General features: G+C 39.6%; 1 protein-coding gene across 1 annotated transcript; it reads left to right on the top strand.

Annotated features, from left to right (window-relative positions):
- Positions 1 to 439: 439 nt before the first annotated feature.
- On the top strand, positions 440 to 7,140 carry LOC138404670 (uncharacterized). Its single transcript, XM_069509246.1, has 2 exons — positions 440 to 1,309; positions 7,045 to 7,140. Exons 1-2 carry the CDS (start codon positions 452 to 454, stop codon positions 7,138 to 7,140), a joined length of 954 nt encoding a protein of 317 aa, XP_069365347.1. The 5' UTR covers positions 440 to 451.
- The last annotated feature ends 14,222 nt before the right edge of the window (positions 7,141 to 21,362 follow it).

The raw sequence follows: 21,362 nt of genomic DNA, 5'->3' as shown, positions 1-21,362 counted from the left end.
AATAGCGTAGATAGAGATAGCAACAGTGATAGAGCGAGATAGTTGTAGAAAGGGATAGGAATAATTATAGAGCGAGAGGCGCGGCTCTCACTACGGTATAGCCCAGAGTCGAAAAGACCCCTCTGAGTAGGCCACACCTCTCGAGCTTGCTCTCTCCTGATTGGTCAATGTAAAGATCCTCTGATTGGCCAGCCAATCAGATGGTCTACCTTTTTTATGGGATTTTCAAATAAATACTGGCCCGGTTTTGTATGCCGGCACAGTTCTCCTCCAGACCTAGCGGTAGCAGTACCTAAGGAATAAAGAACTTCAACAAGTGTTTTCCTGAAGAATTCCAACCAATCCAGCATAGTGAGATGTGCAGAAGCGCACAAATGTATATTAATAATCTTACTTATTTTATTTCACAAGAAAAACTGAAGAGAAATTAGGAATTAAGCTTATAAATTAAATGACTACCGAATTAAATGTATTACATGGAAAATTAAAATATTTAAAGGAGTATGTTGTTAAATTAGGAACGAAAAGAAACACAGAATTAGCTTACAAAAAATTTCAAGAAGCAGAATCAATATATCAACAGAGCCTTAAAATTTGCTTTGAGTTAGAAAAACAAAAGTTAACAATTAGCACATCCGATAAAATAGTAAATAATCTAGTCTTTGAGGAAATAGAGTCCTTTTACCGGGATATAGAAAGCTTAGTTACATTTAGACCAAAATCAAACACAGAGAGATCAAAAATCGCAATGGCTTCATTTGACATAAAAACAGCTATCGCCTTGTTACCTGTGATGACAGGCCAAGAACAGGTAACACAACAATTAATAGACGCCATAAAACTCTACAGTTCCATGATTTCCGAAGTAAGTAAACCCACCCTCATAGAATTTGTCTTAAAAACTAGGCTTTCCGCGAGCGGTAAACTAAGATTAAAATCGTCGTACGCTTCTACAGATGACTTAATTGCGGATATGAAAAAGTTTCTTATACAAAAAAAATCTGCTGTTGCCTTGCATACACAGCTATTACGGACAAATCAAGGCAACAAAACAATCGAGTCTTTCGGTACTGAGCTCGAGGAACTTTTTGTAAATCTTACGTTAGCGCAAGCAGACGGAAACGACGACAATTTCCAGATACTAAGGCCAATTAATGAAAAGATAGCGATAAAACGCTTTGCGGATGGGTTGTCGGATACTAGGCTCAGCACTATTATCGCCTCTCGGCAGTTTGACTCGTTGCCGGAGGCTATCAGAACTGCAATTGATGAGCAATTACAATCCCAACAAACTTATGACGTCATGACTGTAGGACATCGAACAAAAAATTATTATAATCGTGGAAATCGTAGAGGTTTTAACAACACGCGTTACAATAGATATCCCAACCCAGGTCAGGATTCTTATAATAATCAATTTCAGAGGTATCGAAATAGTAATCAGTTCCATAGAAATTTTTCTAATCGAAATATTAATAACTCACACTTAACAATGTCATCGCGCGGTCAACGACACGTGCGTGATTTCGCGTCAGCAGGAAATTCGAGCCAATTGTCTCGAGTGCAAATTGCAGAACAGGTGGATGAAAACAATACTGCTGAAAATGATAATGTAAATTCGCAACCAGAAGATAATTTTTTTCGTTCCTAACGAACATGATAGACATTTTATTTTTATAGCTATAATAATTGCAGTAGCGTCACTCTTGGGGTAGGAATTAATTCTACTGTGAATTTATTAATAGATAGCGGGGCAAGTCTATGTGTTATTAAATATGAATGGCTAGCAATGTATAGCTATCTATTGAACAAATAGTGCAGGATAGAATAACAATTAAAGGAATAAGTGGCAAGTTAGTATCAGAAGGTCACGGCTACTTAAATTTACAGTGTAGAGACGCTATTTTCAGTTGTAAATTCTATGTTTTTAGGAATATAGGGTGTTCTTTTGATGGAATACTAGGCGAAATTTTTTTCAAAACATATAATGCTATTATAAATTATAGGAAAAATGTCTTGGAATTGAGTTTAAACAATAATAATGTATCGATTAGTTTAAATGAGTCAAGAAATTGTAATAAGCATACAATTCCAGCCCGGTGTGAGACTATCAAATACATAAGTAGTACTTGTAGTGGCATTGTGTAACTTTAGCGGATGAGATTATGAAAGGTGTATTTGTAGCCGGTGTTATATCTAAACCGAAGGAGGGTTTAATTCCTCTCAGGGTGTTAAACACCCTGAAGGATGAAGATATTGAAATTGATTTTTCGAATATGAAAATATATGATTAACAAGAATTTGATTTATGCGCTTTTAGTGAGGAAAAAATTTCTGCAAATAGAGTAAAAACCCTATTTAATCTTTTCGATTTAAAGTATTTAAATCCGGAAGAAAATCTGCATTTTAAGCAAATTTGCGCGAAGTATGCAGACGTTTTTCATCTACCAGGTGACAAATTATCGGTCACAAATTTAATGGAACACACTATAACTCTTAAAGACAACGCTACTCCAGTGTATGTTAAGCCTTACAGAATTCCGCATGCATTAAAGTCGGAGGTCCAAAAACAAATACAGGAAATGTTAGATAATGATATCATAGAGGAATCTACATCTGAGTGGTCTAGTCCAGTCCTCCTTGTACCAAAAAAAGCAGCTGATAGGTGTAATGAAAAGAAGTGGGGACTTGTTGTCGACTACAGGCAGCTTAATAATAGAATCGCTGACGACAAGTTCCCACTCCCAAATATTACAGATATTCTTGACGCACTTTCAGGCAATATTTACTATTCCAAATTAGATCTTTCCCAAAGTTACTACCAATTGAATCTTAATGAAAAAAGTAGAAAATATACAGCTTTCAATGTAGACAAAATGTATCAACTGTCACTAGATGAAAATTCACGGGGCTACACAGCTTTTACAACAGATAAAATGTATCAGATGAAAAGATGCCCAATGGGTCTTAAGACTTCCCCTAGTGTTTTCTCGAGATTGATGACTATAGCAATGTCTGGTATTAACTATAGCCAAGCATTTTTATACTTGGATGACGTAGTTGTCATTGGAAAGTCTATTTCTGATCATGGTAGAAATCTCATGTCAGTATTAGAAAGGTTGAGAAAAGTAAACCTTAAACTTAACCCTTTGAAGTGTGAATTTTTACGCAAAGAAATAGTTTATCTAGGACACAAGATAACATCAGAGGGTATTTTACCCGATTCAAGTAAAATAGATGCCTTACTTAACTATCCCACCCCCAAAAATGCCGATGATGTAGAACGCTTCATTGCCTTCGCAAATTATTACCGACGATTTATTCCACAGTTTTCCAAAATAAGTTTTCCATTAAATAAGCTGTGCAAGAAAAATTCTGTATTTTCATGGACCATAGACTGTGAGAATTCTTTCCAGAAATTAAAAATGTACTTATTCAACCACCCTTATTATCATACCCAGACTTTTCCGATAACAACGTTTTTAGATTGCAAACAGATGCATCAAAAATAGGATTAGGCGCGGTATTATCAAATACTAATGGACAAGTAGTAGCGTATGCTAGTCGCAACTTAAAACCAGCGGAAACTAGATACCCAATTATTGACTTAGAATTGTTAGCAATTGTTTGGGCAGTAAGACATTTCCGTCCATACTTGTATGGCAGGAAGTTTAAAATATTTACAGACCATCGCCCACTTGTCTATCTTTTTGGATTGAAAGACCCTTCAAGTCGACTAACGAAATTCAGACTTTACTTAGAGGAGTATGATTTTGAAGTTGAATACGTGCCAGGTAAAGAAAACGCCGCGGCGGATGCATTGAGTAGAATAACAATGTCATCTAATGACTTAAAATTATTAAAAGAACAAGTAGTATCAGTTCTGACTCGCGCGCAAACTCGTAAGTTAAATAAGTTAAATAATATAAGCCCGGCTATGACAACCAATGATACTGCAGGTCAAAGGTTAATACAACCGTCGGCTGTGGAAGTTTTAAAGAAAACTAATAATATTAGAGAAATAATAATCACGGAAATATTTCTCGTGACTTGATAAACAAAAAAGATGTTATTCTTTCAGACGCGAAAAATTGCGCATTTGTTGCTCCAAAATCCACTATTTATCTAGACTCTCGATCATTACCTACCCCGCAGGTGTTAGTGAGAGACCTAGAATTATTATGTAAAAAGTTGAATATTAACGAAATACTTCTTATGAGAAATAAGTATAATGGAGCTGATATAAAATTACTTGCAAGTAATTTTAAATATTTAGGAGTGTCCGCGCCGCGTTTATTGATTTGCAAAGAAGTGAATAGAATTACAGATAAAGACGAAAAGAGAGTTATTCTAAATGATTTTCATTTATTACCGACTAGTGGTCATGCTGGAATTAATAGGATGTTAAATAATATCAGAAAACATTATTTTTGGACAGGCATGTCAAAAGATGTTGCTCAGTACGTTAACGAATGCAAACAATGCAAGTTACGAAAATATGCAAACAGACAGGTTAGAGAACCTTTAGTTATAACTTCAACGGCCAATAGTGCCTTTGAGCGTGTAAGTATGGATATTATGGGTCCTTTGCCGCGAGACGACGATGACTATAGGTATATACTTACCCTGCAGTGTGACTTATCAAAATTCGTAGAAGCTTACCCGCTACAACGCAAGGACACGGAAAGCGTAGCAAAAGCCTTCGTCAATAACTTTATTCTAAGATTTAAGAAGCCACTAGAGATCATTTCTGACCAGGGGTCTGAATTTTTATCATCCACGATGAGAGAAGTATGTGAATTACTGCATATTCAAAAATTAAATTCAACATCATACCATCATGAAACAATAGGCAGTTTAGAAAATACACACAAAAATCTTGGTGCATACCTTAGAATTCAATGCGAGAAGAATAAACCCAATTGGAGTAGTTGGTTACCCTATTGGTGTTTTAGCTTCAATACTACAGTGCACACCGAAACGAAATACACACCTTTTGAATTAGTTTTTGGTAAACAATGCTCTCTACCGAATAATTTAGAGAGTGGTATCGACCCTCTGTATAACTACGATAGTTACCCGTTAGAAATGAAATTTAGGCTCCAAAAAGGACAACATGATGCTAGAGAGAGTTTAATCCAAAGTAAATTACTAAAAAAACACCAGTACGACAAGAAATGTAACCCTATAACCTATAAACAAGGTAATTTAGGTAATTTAGTTTTAATTAAGAATTTTTTAGGAGATAAGTTAGATAGCGTGTATAAAGGCCCTTACGAAGTGATAGAAGAAGTTGCACCAAATGTAAAAATCATTAAACATGGAAAAGAGTATTTAGTACATAAGAATAATACAAAACTGTTTAGAATTAGTGATTAAAAAAAAAAAAAAAAAAAAAAATATGGTTGTATGTGTGTTAATTATAATTTGTCACATTTGTGAATCATCTTTTTTTCAATTCCAGCGTCTAAACATTTTTTTTCTTTTAAGGGGAGGGGTAACCGCATACATTTTCAGGGGAGTTGTAATATGTACGAATTGTCAGTTTAAGTAACATAAAAATGCAACTCCTCAATATATCGAATTAGGTTGCCTGCACATCGGATTGAAAGAGAGGTGATGCAAAATTATGTAGGTTAGGTAGTTAAGCAATACGATTAAGACAATAGTATGTAAGATTTCTTTATTGGTATTGTTAGCCCATAAGTTTTGTAGATCATAAGCCGGCTCTGAGTAAACATCTTTTACGGTTGCCGCATTTTATTATTACCTACGGTCTCAACATACTTCACGATACAGAAAAATTGTTTTTAATTTTCCCAACGTTCTAAACGCCAGCCTCTACTTTTGGTCCATCGCTTTAATGCCTATGATTAAAAATGCCGTCACGAATAAAAACCCGTAAGTAACTGATCATCATTTTATGAAAACTTAATTTACAAAAACTTTCTAAAGGAGTATTTCACTTTTTTAATAAAAAGTACTTGTCACGTACCTATAAGTCCGCGACAGGTTGAGATAGCAATCGGGGTATAAGGCGGGGGACACCCCTGTTGAAATGAGATTCAGCAAATTATACCAAAGTTACCGGCTACCACAGTAGGCAGCGCCGTCCGAATATATTCTGTGTATGTCAAAGACGTTTTTTGTTTCTATATAGATAAAAAGTTTTGTTAAAAAGTTTTTGTTAGAAAGTTTATGAGCAAATTAAAGATTAATACTTTCTCCTCGGGTTTTTCTTGTTATAATAGTGAACACCCCACACACCCGCACGTCACCCACACTCGCCGGCACCGGGTTAACGCGGGAGAATTGCGGATGTGCGGGGCGTTCCTTCCCCGAATGTCATCTCGATCGGTCGCATACTACATAGTTGCCGTGCGTCTTCCACGTGGATCGTGCCGAGAAAATCTGCATAAATTCTCGGCTATTGCTTTTTAAAAACCATAATCTAAATAACATATTTGGAAATATTTATCTATTTATTAAAAAATCTATTAGTAGATTCTTTCGGCAGTTTCAATAGGGAATTAATGAGGATTGGATTTATGAACTTCCGTGAAGTAATGGGTCCATATGAAAGGTTTATTGCTGAGCAGAACAAACTCCTCGAGTACTACCGTTCCAAGCAAAACGACCCTGAGTTTTCTTTATATCTCTCCTGGTGCTACCACCAAAAAGAAAGCAGAAGGTAAGTGAGGCAATTTTTGGAATGGCTAAACAGAAACACGTCATCGATAACATAATACCTACCCGTTACCAGTTCACAGTCGATGTAATATTATTATTTGTATCGGCTATCATAACGTGTTCTATCTCAATTTTATGAGTTTGTTTCCTGCAGCTAAATAGTTTTTGTTTTCGTCTGCCAATGTAGGTGAAGTCTCGCTAGTGTGAAGCGGTCAGGCGCACGGTCCTCACGCGCGGGCACCGTCCGAGTCGGAAAAGACAGGAAAACTACGAAAATTTGGGGTATAAATTTTGGCGAAAATTTTTGTAAGTGAAAATTTTTTGAAAATTTTAATTTTGAATTTTCTTTCGCAGGACGCTGGGGCCGGTGGAAAGCAACGCCCTGAGAAATTTTCATGTGAAAATTCGAAGAACGGGGACAACGACGCTGGATTTATGCAGTTTCTGTAAGCAAATCTATGAAGTTTGTATGACAAAATTTTGCTTTGCTATATCACCTCGGTACAGATGTCTATGCTGAGATCGGCGCACGATTTTCTGCGCGGAAAATGGCGGAAAAGCGGTCAGGCGCACGGTCCTCACGCGCGGGCACCGTCCGAGTCGGAAAAGACAGGAAAACTACGAAAATTTGGGGTATAAATTTTGCCGAAAAATTTTGTAAGTGAAATTTTTTTGAAAATTTTAATTTTGGATTTTCTTTCGCAGGACGCTGGGGCCGGTGGAAAGCAACGCCCTGAGAGATTTTCACGGGAAAATTCAAAGAACCGGGACAACGACGCAGGATTTATGCAGTTTCTTTAAGCAAATCTATGAAGTTTGTATGACAAAATTTTGCTTTGCTATATCACCTCGGTACAGATGTCCATGCTGAGATCGGCGCACGATTTTCCGCGATTTTCCGCGCGGAAAATGGCGGAAAAGCGGTCAGGCGCACGGTCCTCACGCGCGGGCACCGTTCGAGTCGGAAAAGACAGGAAAACTACGAAAATTTGGGGTATAAATTTTGTAAGTGAAAATTTTTTGAAAATTTTAATTTTGCATTTTCTTTCGCAGGACGCTGGGGCCGGTGGAAAGCAACGCCCTGAGAGATTTTCACGTGAAAATTCGAAGAACCGGGACAACGACGCAGGATTTATGCAGTTTCTTTTTAAGCAAATCTATGAAACAAAATTTTGCTTTGCTATATTACCTCGGTACAGATGTCTATGCTGAGATCGGCGCACGATTTTCCGCGTTTTCCGCGCGGAAAATGGCGGAAAAGCGGTCAGGCGCACGGTCCTCACGCGCGGGCACCGTCCGAGTCGGAAAAGACAGGAAAACTACGAAAATTTGGGGTATAAATTTTGCCGAAAAATTTGGTAAGTGAAATTTTTTTGAAAATTTTAATTTTGGATTTTCTTTCGCATGACGCTGGGGACGACGCTCTGATTAAAATATTACTGCAGAGCCTATGCATATTATTATTGTTTCACTTTTTAGAGGGAATAGGTACAAGACGTGACCTGTATCCCGCGCAAGTTTAATTTGAGAGGACATCTCAATAGTTGTATTTACCTTGTAACGTAGTGGAAGGCGCCTGGGCCTCAGCGCGTCTTCACTACCTACATTAAAATAGGGTTCGAACCTATATTCGAGGTTTTCCCTCCTTTGTGGGGAGATTAGAAATTAAACATTGGTAACACGGACAATAACTATGTTTTATTCCCTTAACAACTAACGTACATATTCTATCCTTATCTGCTACCGCACCGGCTCTGAGGGAGCCGGGGAGATTTTCCCCTGGCAGCGGGCAACACTGCCAGGTTTGATGCGCGAGCTGTCAGCCGCCGTCGGCTGCTTACGCGGCACGCGGGGAGTGCGCGGAAGGCACCTACGAGGGGACGAGGGGGAGTGGCGGACGGTGATGCTACGCAAGCCTGGCTTCTGAAGCCGAGGTATGACTAGCACCCCCAGTGCCCACGAGAACTGTCTGGTATCGACCCACGATTAAGATCAGGCCGAGCGCCCCAGACAGTCACGAGTGGACTGCCTGTCCGTGGACGGGCTCAGCTATTTATAGCCGGCTGCAGGCAGGCAAGCCGGCGCGGTGACGGTGGTGTGCTAGGCGCGCGCGGGGCGTACGCGCGGCGCGGGTAGCGGGGCAGTGAAGCTTCTCGAAGTTTCTCGCAGCGATGACGCGCGGCCCGTCCCGTCGGCCGCCTCGTTACGTCATCGTTGCATCCCCCGTCCACCTCTGGAGATTTTTACCTGTAAAAATCACTTGGTTATCTCTCTGTTTGTAATCCGTTTTTACCCTATCCCCGTATTCTATTGTTTCCTTTTTGGTCTGTTCTCGTTGTTCCCCCTTTCTTTCGTTATTTTTGTTACCTTACCAATTTAGTTTTCCTTTGTACTGCGGGAGGCGGACCAGGCCCCTCCAGTGGTTCCCCATGCGTTTCCGCCCTCGGCGCCTCTTTTTACGTTTTTTTTTTTTTGCTTGCCTCGGCGTCCTCCACCGCGGCGACGAACGCCTGGTACTCTCCATTTTCTGTGTGGTAGTCTATCTCCAGGCAGTCGCCGCGGTCGGATGGTCCCGGTGCGGGGCTGTCTCCGCCTCGCCTTTCTGTACCCCGTGGGTATAACCGGATGATTTGGGAGCCGGGTCCCTCCACCTTCACCCCTGGGTTATATCCCACTCTTTTCCCTTTCCAGGTCCCGATTACTACTTCGTTCCTCAGTATTTGCGCCATGATTCACGGCTCCGACACGTACACGGATGACCACGTATGCGTGACTGATAATTCGTTTCACTTTTCTTGTTACCTCCTTTCCTCGTGGGTAGGTCCCAAAAAAAAAAAAAATTCTGTTTGACGCTTCTATGTGGTTCTAGAATTTTCCTTACCAGATTGTGGTTCCTTATTTTTTATTTTTTTTTTTTTTCTTTCTTGTGGGTAGGTTAAGAAAAAATATTTATTTTATGTGACGTTTCTATTTACTCTGTATGCCGTCCTAGATTTTCTACTACTAGATATTAACTTTTTTTTTTTTTTTTTTTTTGTAATTGCCATCGACTCATTACCCCTAGAAGTTGTATTATTCATAATGCCATAGATCTAATACTTCTAGATTGTGTTTTTGCTTGTATGATGCCGTGGATATACTACCGATAGAAGCGGTATTATTTATGGTGCCATGGATATGTTACGACTAGATTGCGTTTTCGCGTCTAATGTTGTGCCATGGATATATTACCGACAGAAGTTGCGTTATTTATTGTACCCTGGTAATTTTTTTTTTTCCGTTGTTACATGTAGTACCTCTTTAAGTCTTTGACGTGTGCCGTACATATTTTGTTTCCTTCTAGTGCTTTAATTAGAAATATTACTGGTGATTTTTGCTGTACTACTTTATATGGGCCTGCGAATTTCGGGGCTAGTTTCGCGCAGAATTGTTTGCTGGCGTTTGATAACGGGAATTCCCTCTTAAGCACGAGTTCTCCTACACTCGGTTTCTAGTTTTGCCTGTTTCTGTCGTAATAATATTTTTGCTGAACGGAAGCTCGGTTTTGATTATTTTTGACTATTTCATGGATTTCTGCTAAATTTTCCCTTTCTTTTAGTGCTGGTGTTGGTAATTCGTTCTCGTCATGGATATTTCTCAGTTCCCTTCCAAACAGTAAGAACGCTGGTGTGTATTTTGTTGCCTCTTGTACTGATGTATTCAGTGCGAAATTGAATTCAGTCAAGTGTTCGTCCCATTTTTTATGGTTTTTCTCTATATACGCAGCTATCATTGTCTCTAGTGTTTTGTTTACTCGTTCTGTTGGGTTGCATTGAGGTGTGTATGGTGCCGTTAGTCTCTGTTCTATGCCGTATTTTGCTAGTGTCTCTTTAAAGTGTTTGCTTGTAAATATTTTCGCGTTGTCACTCAACAGTGTTTTGATTCCGCCGTGTCTCATGAGGATGCATTCTTTTAGTGCATTTGCAACTGTTTTCGATGTTGCGGTCCGTAATGGTTTTATTTCCGACCATTTTGTGAATTTATCATGGAAGACTATTATCCACTGGAATCCTTTGGTGGATCTGGGCAGTGGTCCTATGAGGTCAGTCGTTACTACTTCCCAGGGTTCTCCTGCGTTCTTGATGTGCATTAGTCCTGGTTTTTTTTCCTGTGAGGTTTTATGTTTTTGACAGATCTGGCATTTGTTTATGTATGTGGCTACGTCTCTGAACGATCCTGGCCAGTAGTATCGTTGTGCTACCTTATTAAATGTCTTGTATATTCCTAGGTGTCCTGCATTTGGCTCATCGTGATTTTGTGCTAGGACTCTGTGTTTATCTGTGTTTTTTACGCATAGCTTCCATTCTGTCGCTGGGTCTAATTTTCCCCCATATTTTGGGTTGCTTATTCTCCTGTAGAGTTTTCCTTCTTCAATCCGGTAGTCTTGGTCTGTTTCGGGGTTGTTCTTTATTTTGCTGAATTTTTGTGTGTACCAGTCTCTGTCTTCGATCGTTGTTGCACAAACTGGGTTCCTTGACAGTTCGTCGGCTATTACGTTTTGTTTCCCTGGTCTGTACACTATATCAAAGTTATACTGTTGTAGCTCCAATGCCCATCTTGCTAACCTGCCTGATGGATTTTTCAGGGTGTTTAACCACCTAAGAGCTTGGTGGTCTGTTATCACCGTGAAGTGGTATCCTTCTAGGAACGGTCTCATTTTCCTTATTCCCCATATAACTGCGAGGCATTCCTTTTCTGTAGTTGTATATCTGGTTTCCGGTGGTTGTAATGTTCGGCTCGCGTACATTACTATCTTATGTTCTCCTTCGTTTTCTTGCATAAGTACTGCTCCCAGGCCTGTGTCGCTCGCGTCTGTCTGTAGTACGAATGGTTTGGAGAAGTCTGCTCTTGTCAGTATTGGGTCTTCCATTAATAAGGTTTTTATTCTCTCGAATTGTTTTTGCTGTTCTTCTCCCCAGTCGAACTTTGTGTCTTTCTTTAATAATTTTACCAACGGTGCTGTCACCTCTGCATATTTCGGTATGAACTTCCTATACCATGAAGTCATTCCGATGAATCGTCTGACGTCTTTGGTGTTACTAGGGGCTTTTAGTTCCTTAATTGCCTGGATTTTTCCCTCGTTCATTTTTAGTCCTTCTTTTGTAACTATGTGACCCAGATATTCTACTTGGTGTTTACAGAACTCGCATTTTTCTTTATTAATTCTTAGGCCTGCTTCTCGAATTCTTCGGAATATTTCCTTTACGTGTAATATGTGCTCTTCGAACGTTTTACTACATACTATTATGTCGTCTAAGTACACATATGCGTTTGGTTCTAGTTCTGGGCCTATTACCCTGTCTAGTAGTCTTTGAAATGTTGCGCCGCTCGAGTGTAGTCCAAAAGGCATTACTTTGAATTGGAATAGTCCTTTTCCCGGGACTGTGAATGCTGTGAGTGGTTTGCTCGCGTCGTCTAGTTTGACGTTCCAATACCCGTTCTTTAGGTCGAATTTGGAGAAGTATTTTCCCTTGTTCAATTTCTCAAGTGTGTTATCTATCTGGGGTAGTGGGTACGCGTCTTTTTCCGTGATTTCGTTCAGTTTTCTGAAGTCTATACAAAATCGATATTCGCCGTTGTCTTTCTTTGCCATGACTATCGGTGAACTGTATGGACTGTCTGATCTTTCTATGATTCCTTCTGCTAACATTTTGTTCACGTGTTCGTTTATTTTCTCTTGCATTTTCGGATTTCTCGGATAGTATTTTTGTTTAATGGGTTCTTTGTGTTTTAATTTTATTTTATGTTTTATCCAGTTGTTTCCTTTTGGGCTTTTATCGGCCTTTTCAAATTCTTCTTGTAATACGTTTTGTAGTTCTTTGTATTGTTTTGTTGTTAGGTTTGTCTCTGTGTCGACCTTGGTTTCTGTTTTTTCTATGTTTGTTTTTTCGCATGTTGTCTCGGTCCAGTTTATTGCGAGTCCTAGTCTGGATAGGAGGTCCATGCCTATGATCATTACCGTCGTCGATGGTAGGTAGATTACTTGGTGTGTTATGGACCGTCCTTTTATGTCTATTTCCACGTTTAGAGCTGCTTTTGTTTCTATTTTTGATCCATCTGCCAATTTGATTGTGTGTGTTTTATTTATTGTTCCTTTTACCCTGTCTTTGATGGTGTCCATTATTTCTTTGTTGATGTATGAGTTAGTTGAGCCCGTGTCTATCAATGCTCTGAAAGGTTTTCCGTATATTTTCACGTCTATGAATATTCTATTGTCCTTCTTGTCTTTGGTTTTTGTTGTGTAATTTTCTGTTTTGCCTTTTTCTTTTGCATTGCAACAATCTCGGGTCAGTTTTCCTAGCAGTCCACATCGGGTGCAAAAGATCACTTGCTTCGCTTGGCATTCTCGCCTTGTGTGGTTTCTTTTTCCGCACTTGTAGCAGCATGTCTCTGGATCGTAGTTAGCATGGATTTATTTCCTTCTGTCTTGCGTTCCTCCGGCCCTTGGTATTTCGTATAATTGTTGGTATTTCCTGCTCGGTTTTCTCTTCTTGTGTATCCGGATCTTCTATATGTGTCACTGTATCGGTCTACATTTATTCTCTCGTAATCCCCTGTCAGTTGTATTAGTTCCGCCATTGTATTGAAGTCCTTCCTCTTTATGTAGTATTGGTAGTTTGGTTTCATGTTGTCATAAATCCTTTCTAACTGTTCGGTTGGAGTTAATTTCCCGTACCTCCGTATCAGTGTTTGTATCTCGGTTAGGTAGTTTACGAATTTTTCTTGCATTCGTTGTCTTCTGTTGATGATTGTTTCTAATAGATTCCTTTCATAATTACTTGGGTAATAGTAAAGTTTGAAGGCGTTTGTGAAGTCGTCCCAGTTTTCCCAATGTTGTTTATTATTTCGGTACCACTGTGATGCTTTTCCGTGAAGACATCTCGGTATTACTTGTACTATTTTGTTTTTATTGACCCCTAGGGTCTCGGCCAGTTCTTCCACTCTTTCTAGGAATTCTACGGCGTCCCCTGTCGTGTCAAATTGTATTTTCCATCGAGATATTGCTTTGTCGAATTCTTTTATTTCGCTTTCGCTCGACATGTTACTCTCTTGAGATGTTTCGTCCTCGGTCTTGATTATCTGTGACAACTGTTTGCGTAGTTCCTCTACTGTACTTGTGGTTGGGACTTCGATATTCCTGGTTTCTAATTCTTCGGTCAGTTCTTGTTTGTTAAGTTTGTATATCCAAGCTGAGTAATGTTTAGGCTCACAGGAGGTGGATGGAAAAAAACTAGTCGGCGATAATATCCTTATAATAATTATATTCAAAGTTACATTTAAATGAAAAGACTAATAACTAGTGCTTATCTCTAAGGATGAGAATATTCTAACTTAATATTACGATTCCCACATCGCGCGGGTTCTGGTATTACGCCGCGTCAGCTATACGGGTCGTATTCGTACGTGGGAATGGGAATGCATGTTGCGCTGGCTCACTATGTATCAGCCGCTGGCTTCGCCTGCGTAACACCTCCCCCATCAGATCGGCGCATATGGAACACCTTGGCTGTGAATTGCGCCGGAAGGTCATCGGATGAAGAACTGTGAATTTTGGTTATGTTTCTTAACTGCAAGTTCTTCGTGCGATGTATTTTCTGATAAACTGTAATGATCATATTCAGTCTGCAGGTTCCAATTAATATGGCGTATGGTAATGATTGTGTGATAAATAACTCCATGGTCCGTACTTGGAGGTAGAGTGATAGGCGTTTGAGATGAAACCTTTGCACTTGCATCATGTAGGTGATCCAGTTTTGTGGACTTCAATTATTCATAATGTGGAGATGGTTTTGAGTCAAAGGATTCTTCTTTAGGTAAAACTATAACTTGGATGGCTATGTCTTCTTCTATTCTGGGTAAGTGTGCTATATAATTGCTGGTCTTCGGGCATTCAGCCTCTGTGTACCTGTATTCGTTCAAGCTTATTGCAAGGAATGGATAATAAGAGATAAGGATATCATGATGCGTATGTGGTAATGGGAAATTAATACATAAACTAACAGGAAATTTTAAAACTATGAATATTTAATTTCTTACATAATACTAACCTAACACTATAATATCCTAACACTATAATATCCTAACTCTATCATGTTGGATCTACTGCAGTCAAAGGATTTCCATGATGCGTACTAAATTTAAGTAATGCTTGAACTACACTGACTGCCGCGCTGTCTCCTAAGAAATATGCTTGAGCATATTTGGAGAAAGAGTCGACTATTGTCAGAAACTTACAGCTTTCTACACTTAAAAGGTCTAAGTGCACAAGCTCAAAAGGTTTACTGGGTGGTGGAACTACTTGAAATTGCTGTCGGATCGGATTACGGTCATACTTAGCCTGTCCGCATACTGCACAGTCGTTGATAAATTTTGAAATATGGTCTCGCATTTTAGGCCAGTAAAATTTTCGAGATAAAGCAAGAAAGCATTCATTGATACCGCGATGGTTTGTCTTGCCATCATGGTACTTATCTATAATTTGTTGCTGCTTTAAATATTCTCGAACATTTTCCACTTCTGTTTTAGCTAAATTGAGTATAATTGACGAATTTTTAAAAGTTTCTGTATTATTGGAATTATCTTATACATAGCCAATGGTGGATTGATTAATAAACCGGTTTTAATTTTAGGTTGAATAAATTCTTTAATAGCATTGATGACATCTTCTTCTAAATTAGATTCAGATAATTGAACAGTCGTACGCTTATGGTTTTCAAAGGGGTTTGTAGTGACTGGTTTGGTTTTAATATCACCTAAAACGTTAAAAACGATTTGCCTAGTAAATTTATTCAATGGATCTTCTGTAATCGGGATTTCCAAGATGGGGCTTTCGTCATCAGTATGGACAGTTGCTGTTCTAGAACCATCTTCAGCCTCCGGAGCTGAGAGAGTTCCAGAGTCATCTATAGAGGGAGCTCCGTCCGATTGATTTAAAGCAATCGAACTTAGCTCTTGCACATGAACTTCAATGCGCGATAATGCGTTCGAGCAGTAATCTTCTTTCATTATAGGACTCGGTTCAACTTTCGAGGAGCTTTCCTCATAGAAATCATAGTATTCATCCGGAAATTGTTCGTAATTGTCATAGTCATAATCGTAGTTATAGTCATAATCATAGTCATAGTCATAGTCATAATCATAATTATAACCATAGTCATAGTTATAGTAAAGTTCATTAAAATTGACGTCGCGTGATTTCATATAGTTAGTTGGTGGTGGATTACCAAATTTACGCCAATCATGTCCCGATGGTGGTAAATGTCTAGGGGTGAAATGACTCACACCGCTCATGGGACGTGGGAAATTAGAATTGTTAGGCGATTGGTGTCGATTTGGTAATTTGAAAACGTTGCTCTTCGGGTTATAATTCGGTGGAGGAGCGCGAAACATTAATTGGGTACGACTAGGACCACGCGGATGCATTTGAGGGTTAGGTTTCCAACCAGGTCTAAAATGCATAGGTTGCTGACTCTGAGGTGGTCTAAATATATAGGCTGCTGCCAAGATGGCCCAGGCATAGCGAAACCTTGTGACCTTGAAGGACTAGTGTAATTTGATACGGAAAATTTATGTCCAAAATTTTTCTGAGAAAACCCGCCTTCATTTCGCTGTTGTATATATAGGGTGTTAAGTTCCTCTTGTACAAATTCAAGGGCTTTTTCCATTGACACTGGCCGCATGCACCGTATCCTTGAGCCTAGCGGGTCTTTTAGACCACGTAAATAACACTGCAGGGTTAACTTTTGGTAAAGTTGCCGTTTAGCCTCTATTGTGGTAGGTACGGATTCATGTAGGGAAATGTAGGTCATAATTGTGCTAAACAGGTTTTGGCACTTTTCGTAAAATTCTTGCGGGGTGCTAGAGCCTTGTGTCTGTAGAGACAAATCATTGTATAAAGCGGTCTCATCGCGATGGTCTGCGAACTTATTAATAAGGGCATTTCGTATGCCATTCCAACTATCTGGGATACCGTTTGCATTAATTAACCTAGCCGCGGAACCTGTCACTTTATTTAATATTCCACTAATTAATGCCGAATTTTGTAACTCATGTCCCGGACTAATGTCAAAATGGGCAATCACTAATTGGTCACACAAATTTATAAACCGTGTTAACACATGAGGATTTCCGTCAAATTCGGGTAAAAATCTAATAGATTTATAGATAGTATCTAAATCGTTTGATGCCATGTCTACTAAGTTCCTAGATTCGTCTACGGCTCTTGACCTATTAACCGAACCTACGAAACTACGTCCTGACCTTGGATGAAAAATCTTGACGAATAAAAATTAAACTAACACACACAAAAAAGACACTCAAAAAACTTTTATAAAAAACCACTCAATAAAAAAATTACTTCCCTAAAGTTCACGTAAAATTATATTAAATAGGTCTATAGATTTTGTATAAACCTAGATTATAAAATTTTAGGAATAAGGACGATATATAAATGAGGATTCAATAAACGTACAATTAAAAAAAATTAAACACAATACCTCTTTTTCTTGTTAGTCGGAAAAGGATAGGTAAAAGGAACTTGAACGATTCAAGTACTTACCGCATCGCCGATCTATTTCTTTCCACGAATCGAAGTTTAGATTCTCCACTACACTGCGGCCTCCGAATAGTAGGTTCTCAGGATAAGTTGTTCTCCGTCACAGTTGTCCGATACAGCTACAGGTACAGCTTATCCTACCCCGTCACTGCGCCAGTAATGTTTAGGCTCGCAGGAGGTGGATGGAAAAAAACTAGTCGGCGATAATATCCTTATAATAATTATATTCAAAGTTACATTTAAATGAAAAGACTAATAACTAGTGCTTATCTCTAAGGATGAGAATATTCTAACTTAATATTACGATTCCCACATCGCGCGGGTTCTGGTATTACGCCGCGTCAGCTATACGGGTCGTATTCGTACGTGGGAATGGGAATGCATGTTGCGCTGGCTCACTATGTATCAGCCGCTGGCTTCGCCTGCGTAAGAGCTGTGGGCATGTTTTTGTTCTTGTTTGTTTGTTAGTAATTACTATCTACTTTATTTATACTATCTTGGGTTTTTATTGTATTTTCTTACCCGGCTTACTAAGTACTATATCTTGTTAAAAAAAAATCTTCTTCCTAGTTATCTGTTTAACTTATTTCTACTATTTTAGAGTTTATTCTACTGTCTACGTTTCTTCTATGTTTCCAATTCGCGGACTGTATTATTTATTTTTATTTATTAGCGCCTACGCGCTGCTAACGGTTTGCCTTTGGGGCGCTCCCGGTCCCTAATTCTTCCCCTCTGAATTTTCGAGCGCTTTTGTTTATCTCGACGGGATGTCTATCCTTTTTCTTTAAGAATAGGTATCCTGTGTGCGGGTTTCAATTTCCTATTCGCGTGGTTACTTTATTTTTAATACTCCCGGCCAGATATATACCCTTATGACCAACCCTGAACAACCGGTGAAGCTAGTCGTCCCCTTCGGGGCGGCTAGTGTCTCCAGTGTCTGCGAGTTCCCACTCAGTATCGGCACCACGATAACGATCAGGCCGAGCTTCCTGAGTGGTCACTAGCTGACTTTGTTGACAGGGTTTTTTCCAGCGTCCACAGGTACCACCTGGTGTCGACCCTCGATTACGATCAGGCCGAGCTCCCCAGATAGTCGCGAGTGGACCACTTGGAGGGTTTATATCCGTTTCTAAGTAGTGCCACGAAAAATCTACGGTACTTAAATATTACGAATCTTTTATCCAAAATTAAATTAGTTGCACCCCCCAAACGTACTCGTCATACATCACTACTCCGTGTGCCTTTTAAAAGGAAAAATTACTCCCAAAACTCTGCTATTACTAGAATGACACGCACCTATAACAAACATTATTCCGATATTGACATTTTCCGCTATTCTAAAAAGACATATAAGCGACACATTTCACAATTTCACTAATAACTATTTTACTTTATTTTATTTAAACGTAACATACTTAACTTCACATACATGGACGCGTAATTAACGCTACACATACACTGAACACACACACACGACTCACACACACACACACACACACACACACACACACACACACACACACGCACACACACTTTATATTTGTTTCATAATTTACTTGTTTTTTTTTTCCTTTTTAATCTAGGCTTCCAAGGATACTATGTTTTTATTTCCTTCATACACTTAGTTTTGATATAATGTCATGTACTTAGCCAATAATTGTTTTTTTTTTTTTTTTGTTCCTCTGTATGAAATAATTTTAACTCACTCTTATATATTGTTAATTTTTCGAGAAAATCTATAATTGGCCATACTTCTGTAATTAGCATTTAAGAAACTTATTGCATTATTTCGCTGTTGATTTTCCTATAATAAATAAAATATAAAATATAAACGTGCTATGCTTTCTAGATGGTTCGCCCTATACCGGTGACACCACTGCGTACGTTCAGTGCGTGCCTATTTATTTTATACGGGTTACAGACGTGGCGCGATCTAGCTTTCCGCGTCGCGAAACCCCAAACGGATGGGTTTTTTGGTTGGGCGCCAAATGTAACGTAGTGGAAGGCGCCTGGGCCTCAGCGCGTCTTCACTACCTACATTAAAATAGGGTTCGAACCTATATTCGAGGTTTTCCCTCCTTTGTGGGGAGATTAGAAATTAAACATTGGTAACACGGACAATAACTATGTTTTATTCCCTTAACAACTAACGTACATATTCTATCCTTATCTGCTACCGCACCGGCTCTGAGGGAGCCGGGGAGATTTTCCCCTGGCAGCGGGCAACACTGCCAGGTTTGATGCGCGAGCTGTCAGCCGCCGTCGGCTGCTTACGCGGCACGCGGGGAGTGCGCGGAAGGCACCTACGAGGGGACGAGGGGGAGTGGCGGACGGTGATGCTACGCAAGCCTGGCTTCTGAAGCCGAGGTATGACTAGCACCCCCAGTGCCCACGAGAACTGTCTGGTATCGACCCACGATTAAGATCAGGCCGAGCGCCCCAGACAGTCACGAGTGGACTGCCTGTCCGTGGACGGGCTCAGCTATTTATAGCCGGCTGCAGGCAGGCAAGCCGGCGCGGTGACGGTGGTGTGCTAGGCGCGCGCGGGGCGTACGCGCGGCGCGGGTAGCGGGGCAGTGAAGCTTCTCGAAGTTTCTCGCAGCGATGACGCGCGGCCCGTCCCGTCGGCCGCCTCGTTACGTCATCGTTGCAACCTATACCAAATCCAAGTTAAATTGTTCACAGGTGTTCATGGCAGCGGCACATGCGTTACAAGACCAGAAAAAAATGTTGAACCTCGATTGTAATATGTACGAATTGTCAGTTTAAGTAACATAAAAATGCAACTCCTCAATATATCGAATTAGGTTGCCTGCACATCGGATTGAAAGAGAGGTGATGCAAAATTATGTAGGTTAGGTAGTTAAGCAATACGATTAAGACAATAGTATGTAAGATTTCTTTATTGGTATTGTTAGCCCATAAGTTTTGTAGATCATAAGCCGGCTCTGAGTAAACATCTTTTACGGTTGCCGCATTTTATTATTACCTACGGTCTCAACATACTTCATGGCGACCAAGCCATTCGGACCAATTTAGTAAAATACTTCAAGTGAAATCAAGGAAAAACGGCAAGCAAATTATTTAAGAAAATCATTTCGGCGCAAGACCAATAATACCAGCTTCATAACTACAGCTGCTCAAAATACGAGAATCATCAGTCCATCGTCAACTCGGCCATCGCTGTGCGTCCAGGGTTATCCCGGCCACGACCAGGAGGTGTCCAGTGTGTCCCCGGCCCAGTTGCAGAGGTGTCCAGGGTTATCCCGGCCCAATCCACGCTACAAGACCGGTTCAGAAATAAAGTCGCATCGAAGTCAAGACTACATCGAGATCTACCGACGAGGCCCGCCCAAGGCTGAAGATTTGCAGACTGCTAAAGTGAGTGCAATATTTATTTTATCACTTTGTAATGGGCCAGTAGGTGTTATATTTTAAACTGTTCAAATCGTTAATGTATATTAATAATCTTACTTATTTTATTTCACAAGAAAAACTGAAGAGAAATTAGGAATTAAGCTTATAAATTAAATGACTACCGAATTAAATGTATTACATGGAAAATTAAAATATTTAAAGGAGTATGTTGTTAAATTAGGAACGAAAAGAAACACAGAATTAGCTTACAAAAATTTCAAGAAGCAGAATCAATATATCAACAGAGCCTTAAAATTTGCTTTGAGTTAGAAAAACAAAAGTTAACAATTAGCACATCCGATAAAATAGTAAATAATCTAGTCTTTGAGGAAATAGAGTCCTTTTACCGGGATATAGAAAGCTTAGTTACATTTAGACCAAAATCAAACACAGAGAGATCAAAAATCGCAATGGCTTCATTTGACATAAAAACAGCTATCGCCTTGTTACCTGTGATGACAGGCCAAGACGCCATAAAACTCTACAGTTCCATGATTTCCGAAGTAAGTAAACCCACCCTCATAGAATTTGTCTTAAAAACTAGGCTTTCCGCGAGCGGTAAACTAAGATTAAAATCGTCGTACGCTTCTACAGATGACTTAATTGCGGATATGAAAAAGTTTCTTATACAAAAAAAATCTGCTGTTGCCTTGCATACACA

The sequence above is a fragment of the Maniola hyperantus genome, unplaced genomic scaffold (assembly GCF_902806685.2).
Source record: "Maniola hyperantus unplaced genomic scaffold, iAphHyp1.2, whole genome shotgun sequence".
Lineage (NCBI taxonomy): Eukaryota > Metazoa > Arthropoda > Insecta > Lepidoptera > Nymphalidae > Maniola > Maniola hyperantus.
This window is presented reverse-complemented; position numbering and strand designations above follow the sequence as displayed.